The sequence below is a fragment of the Octopus bimaculoides genome, chromosome 20 (assembly GCF_001194135.2).
Source record: "Octopus bimaculoides isolate UCB-OBI-ISO-001 chromosome 20, ASM119413v2, whole genome shotgun sequence".
Taxonomy (NCBI): Eukaryota; Metazoa; Mollusca; class Cephalopoda; order Octopoda; family Octopodidae; genus Octopus; species Octopus bimaculoides.
The window spans coordinates 6,926,296-6,932,142 of record NC_069000.1 but is presented as its reverse complement, the minus strand read 5'-3'; the positions used below and the strand labels follow the sequence as shown (position 1 = coordinate 6,932,142).

At 38.4% G+C, this 5,847-nt stretch overlaps 1 protein-coding gene across 1 annotated transcript in view; it reads right to left on the bottom strand.

Annotated features, from left to right (window-relative positions):
- Positions 1–5,558, bottom strand: part of LOC106869193 (DNA-directed RNA polymerase I subunit RPA34) — a 10,459-nt gene extending 4,901 nt beyond the window's left edge. The window contains exons 1-7 of the mRNA XM_014914826.2: positions 5,333–5,558; positions 4,861–4,972; positions 4,206–4,271; positions 3,581–3,625; positions 2,447–2,501; positions 1,263–1,397; positions 134–178 (exon numbers count right to left, since the gene is read on the bottom strand). Of these exons, the coding sequence (XP_014770312.1) occupies positions 134–178; positions 1,263–1,397; positions 2,447–2,501; positions 3,581–3,625; positions 4,206–4,271; positions 4,861–4,972; positions 5,333–5,343 (469 nt within the window). The 5' untranslated portion in view covers positions 5,344–5,558. The remainder of the gene's footprint in view (positions 1–133; positions 179–1,262; positions 1,398–2,446; positions 2,502–3,580; positions 3,626–4,205; positions 4,272–4,860; positions 4,973–5,332) is intronic.
- Between the last annotated feature and the right edge of the window lie 289 nt (positions 5,559–5,847).

Sequence of the window (5,847 nt, the reverse complement as noted above, 5' to 3'; positions counted from 1 at the left end):
ATCGGATTGGAGCCTGGTGCAGCCTTCTGGCTTGCCAGTCCTCAGTCAAACCGTCCAACCTATGCCAGCATGGAAAGCGGACATTAAACAACGATGATGATGAAAGCAACATTTTATTTCAGTCTAACCTTACCTTTTTTAACAGACTTTCTCTTTTTGGTAAACTGTTTTGGTGAACCTAAAAACAAATTCAATAAGATTAGAAGACAAACACAGAAACCCAGAAAACAAGCAATAATACTTTAAACATTCCTTCCTTCCCTTTTAGAATAATAAATTCCATTTCTTTCTCCTTGCAGATATCAATAGTTAATTACCCATTGATAGACATTTCTGATTACAAACACTTTAATGATTCTACAGATTTCCTGATATATCAAAAGGGATAAAAATAATCCTTACAGCAAACAATTGTGGTGAGGACAGAGCTTATGATAAGATCTACAATACATCATGACTATGACATGGGCGACATCATAGCTATGACACGGTCTACATCATAGCTATACATGGTCTGATCTGACCCCTTCTTTCATATTTTAATCCTCTCACCTCTTATACACTAAAACCACCTCTCTCTCTCCACTGTAGCCATGCTCAGTTAAAGTGGATTTTAGTCTTGTGGACTGTAAGGTGACCTCACTAGTGCTGGTGTTACAAAAAAGTAACCATAAACTCTGCAAAGTGATTGATGTTCGGAAGGGCATCCACCTATAGAAAGCATGCAAAAGCAGACATTGGAGAATGATGCAGTCCTTAGACCCACTGGATCCTGTTAAAATGACCAACCCATACCATCATGGAAGATGGACATTCGCCCTTTAGCCTGCAGATTACTCTGTCAAATGTAATGCTTATTTATTCTCATTGCTTTGAATTAATCATGCATTGTTCCGTAGCTTCAAGATTGTGATGATGCAGCAATGACATTGTAAGGCAGATGTGAGAGGCCAGCTCTGGCTCACTTGAACGTAAAACGGAGAATATTTAGGCTGGATATGGCTGGTTTTACCCTTTAGCTTTCAGGTTACTCTGTCACATGTGATCCTTATGTATTCACATTGTTTTAAATTAATCAAGCATTATATTGTAGCTTCAAAATTTCAATGGTGTGTTTGTATATTTTTAGAATGACATTGTAGGGCAGGTGTAAGCGGGCCAGACATGGCTTAATTGAATGCTAAAGCGTTAGGAGATGACGATAGTTCTACTCAAGGAAAAATACAGAAAAATTTGGAAACTAGAAACAGTTTCTAACTTACTACTGCCAAATGGTACATAGCGCTGCTTCAGGCCTGATGGGAAGTGAGGTTGAGTTTTAGTTGGAATCTGAACATCGGTAGAAGTTGGTATTTTATGAACTTTGGTAATATCCAACTGTCCTTGTAGTGAGGGACCTTAAGAAGAATTTGATTGGTTTTATAAAAATTAACTTTCATTTACAAGACATTAAAATAATGAAAAAAGAAGAAATAAAAGGTGAAGAGGTTACCACAGTCAAAAGTTAAATATTGCACAAGTTAGTGAGAGAGCCCCTGTACAGTTGCTCAACTTAATAGAAATAGTAGCAGAGTCCCCCTCAAACTACATCTTACTTTCTTGGATATAGAATGCAACCATGGAGACACAATGAAAGGAGGAAGTTATGGTGGAAAGGATGAAAGGAAGGATGGAGAAAGGGAGGGAGGTGGTGGTGATAGAGAAGGAGGGATGGTGGGAGAGAGGGAAAGAGTGAGAAAGGTATGGTGGGAGAGAGAAAGTTATGTGAGAGGGAGGAAGAGATGGTGTAAGCTATGGTGATAGAGAAGGAGGGAGGAAGTTATGATGGGAGAGGGGGAGAAAGTTATGGTGGGGAGAGGAGGGAGAGGGGGTGAAAGTTATTGTCACACATGAAACCTGACTTGAACACCTGTAATCAAGAGGCTTCTATAACACTGTCACATGACCTTCAACAGTCATGTGACAGAGTTAAAAATGGTCAGCAAATTAAAGTACCACCCAAAAAGGTGAATGGTCCCTCAGAGATTTCCACACACTTTCTTCCAACCAAGTTTCATTCATAAGGCTCTGGTCATCCTGACACAACAAGAAAAGGCATTTGTCAAAGGCACCAAGCAATAAGATCAAATCCAAAACCACATTGTTTCTTTGTTTTGTTTAGACCCAAGTCAGACTTGATCCAACAGGCCTATGATAAAGTACACCCCAGCCATGACCATCCAGTCTTGTAGCTTTTTTGAGGCATAGTGTACCTTGGACTACTGCCTTGAGAAAAAAAAAACCCATCACCTTGGACTTCATTATCCAAGGTGATGGGTTTTTTTTTCTAAAGGCAGTAGATGTGAAATTAATGTCTTACATGTTATGTGCCTAAATAAAAAGTATAGCTAGCAATGATGTTTAGTCATCCAGCAGTTGAAATGGGAAAGAAAATGTTTTTACTTACCTACAGCGAAACTTTCTTTTGTATCGTGTGGAAAAAGACATTGATATGAATCTAGCTGGAAGCAAAGACAAAGATATATAAAGATATTTAAGCAACCTGTCATATAATTTATATGTAAATAAGCAGATAGGACTAATACAGGAGGAAGGAAACAACTAAATCAATGACACAGTGTTTCATCATCATCATCATTTAACATCCGTTTTCCATGCTGGCATGGGTTGGACGGTTTGACTGAGGTCTGGAAAGCCAGCAGCTGCACCAGGCTCCAATCTGATCTGGCAATGTTTCTACAGCTGAATGCCCTTCCTAATGCCAACCACTCCAAGAGTGTAGTAGGAGCTTTTTACGTGCTGTTGGCACAGAAGCCAATCGGGCTGCCCTGGCATCGAACATGTTCGGATGGTGTTTACAACTACTACGTCATCATTTAATGGTTCAACAGGATCCAATGAGTTGAAGGACTGTGTCATGGTCCAATGTTTGCCTTGGCAAGGTTTCTATAGCTGGATGTGGTTTTTCATGTTAGTTTGGTTTGGACAAGAGCTGGTGAGCCAGAGGATTTCTTTGGCACGGTTTCTATGGGGGAGGGGGTATAGTATTGAGAGAGGTGGCTTTATACCAGTTGAAGACAGGTTACATGTATGTATATATATGTATGTATGACTGGAGCCTGGTGTTGCCATCCGGTTTCACCAGTCCTCAGTCAAATCGTCCAACCCATGCTAGCATGGAAAGCGGACATTAAACGATGATGATGATGATGATGATGATGATGAATAAAACCTGTCATCACCTGGCATAAAGCTACCTCCTTCAGTATTTCAGTACTCTAACAAAAGTAGCATTAATTCTCTAGGTCATTCAATTTTTCACAACTGATCAATGGGCCAATTGTGGAAACCAATCAATAACAAATCTATAATGGTTAGTGGAAACAGGTGTAAGACAAATTTACTATAATACATACACACATGCATGTATGTATGTATGTATGCATGCATACACACATATATATATATATAACATGTAAGCACTAAAGTGCAAAACAAGATGGAGGAAATAGTAACTGAATACCCAAAGTACTGAAGTACACACACACACACACCTTACATTCAGGGAAAATATACTCACCTCTGATGTATTTTGGTTCTTTCTAACAACATATTTAATATTATCCTAGAAAAGAAAATGAAATATAAAAAAAAGAAACATGTCAATTATTAGAACAGACTAGTTACATACATATATCAAAAGCATGGTTTGTTTCACCTGTTAAAAATACCAACTAAATCTCCTTCAAGTCACACCTGAGAATGGTTTGTGATCCTACTGGTTCAATGAGCCTACTCTACCACACTGGCTTGACAGAGGGGTGCAGTATCTTTTGGGTTTTTTTTTTACTCATACCCAGGAGCAATCAAGTCAATTGCATCAACCCCAGTGCTCAACTGGTATTTATTTTATCAAGCCTGAAACGATAAAAGGCAAAGTCGGTCTTGGCTGAATTTGAACTCAGAACATACAGATGAATGAAATACCACTAAGCATTTTGCTTGGCATGCTAATAATTCTGCTAGCTCGTCACCTTGGGTGACACCTTATGAGCGAGAGAGAGAGAGTGTGTGTGTGTTTGTAGATTATACACAGAGACAAGACAGTCACATTTAGAACACCTTCTGATTATATCCCTGTTAGATCAGAGCTGAGATGGGGTTAAATAACAACAAAAGAGAATATATTGTTAGCCATAACTTACATTTCCCTCCAAATGAATATTGAATTTGTTTTTTATCTTGTGACCTGACAGACGGGAAATATCAAACTGGAAAATATAAAGAAATACAAACAAATATAGTAAAAATAGCTTTATGCAATATGTATGTACAGAATGACCTCAGTTTATTAACACTTCTCATGATGAACAAATCAGATTGTGAATAATTTTTTCAATCATAAAACATCTCAGGTGACAAACTGTGTCTCACATAACAAACATGCAAGTTGGCAACAACAGTTGATGACAAGCTGGGAGTGTCAGTTACTGTCAAGCTTTTCCTCTGTGCATATCCCAGCTCGAATTCACCAATTTTACTTCAAACAAAACAAAGGCCACTGACCCCTAACAATGTCCCTCCCATCATACCCATGAACACCCAGAACCTGCTCCAACACGCACCAAATTCTATTCTTCCATTCCTCAACTTCTACAGGGTTTATTCTCTGACATTTGGAAGAACACCCCTCAATTTGTCCCATTCCATAGACAGGCAACCTTCTTCAACCCAGCCATCTATCATCCCATTGCTCTCATTTCTAACATCAATAAAATAAATACCAGTCAACTACTGGGGTTTGATATAGTTCCCTTTTCTCCCTCTCCCCATGAAATTAATAGCACTGATCTTACTTACGTCAACAGGGGATTTTATTAACCAAAGTTCAATGTCATCGTTTTTGACATCTGAAAGTTTTAAGCTTTCCTTTCCAACACACTCAACTTGAAAATTCCGAGGACATTCGTAGCTGAAAAAAAACGAAATTATATTTATTTTATGTAATTTAATATTTTACTATAATTTCTGCAACTCACACGATCGAATCCGAAACTGCCAAGTTTCCAAACGAATTTCTTAACCACAAAGCCATGTCTGCTTCCATGATCTGTCCAGCACAAATGAATAGGTACCAGTAATAGGTAGAGATGTTAGACTAGCTTTCCACACAAGAATTGACTTCACATCCACCAGTAAAAGAGCCTCAGGTGATCTACAAGTGGGCATACTAAGAGATACTATTAAACGGGTGATTACGTTATAACATAAATTAAATTATTATCCAAATAACAGTTGAGTTTTATGTAAAGTGTGTATGTTGAATACTTACATTGAGGCCATAAGTGAAATATCGCTTCGGATGTGGGGTTTTGTTAATTAAGCCGCAATATAACAAAAGCACATGTATTGAACGGCAAGGGGAATAATCCAGACTAACAAGCTGTCGGTGTAAAAGCAAAGAAGTCCCTGCGAGATAATTCTTTTGTTACTTTTTCAAATAACTGTTACTGAGTGTGAAGGCACGTGGCTTATTAGGGTTTTCGGATTACGATCATAAGATCGTGAATTCGATTCCTGGTGGGACACTGCGTCCTTGAGCAAAGTATTGGCAAGACTTCCGCCCGTCCTCCCATCAAACCACGCTTAAAAAATTTTTTTTCGATATAAACCCCTTCTTTTCGGCTACGGGGAATTACAAATCTAAAAAAAAATTGGCTGTTGTGGTACGGTTTCTATGGATGATTGATTGATTGATTGATTGATGTGTGTATGCATGTTTTGGGGCGGTCATTTTTTCCCCTTTTTCTTGCCAAATAAACACATGCACTATATATTCATTCTTCA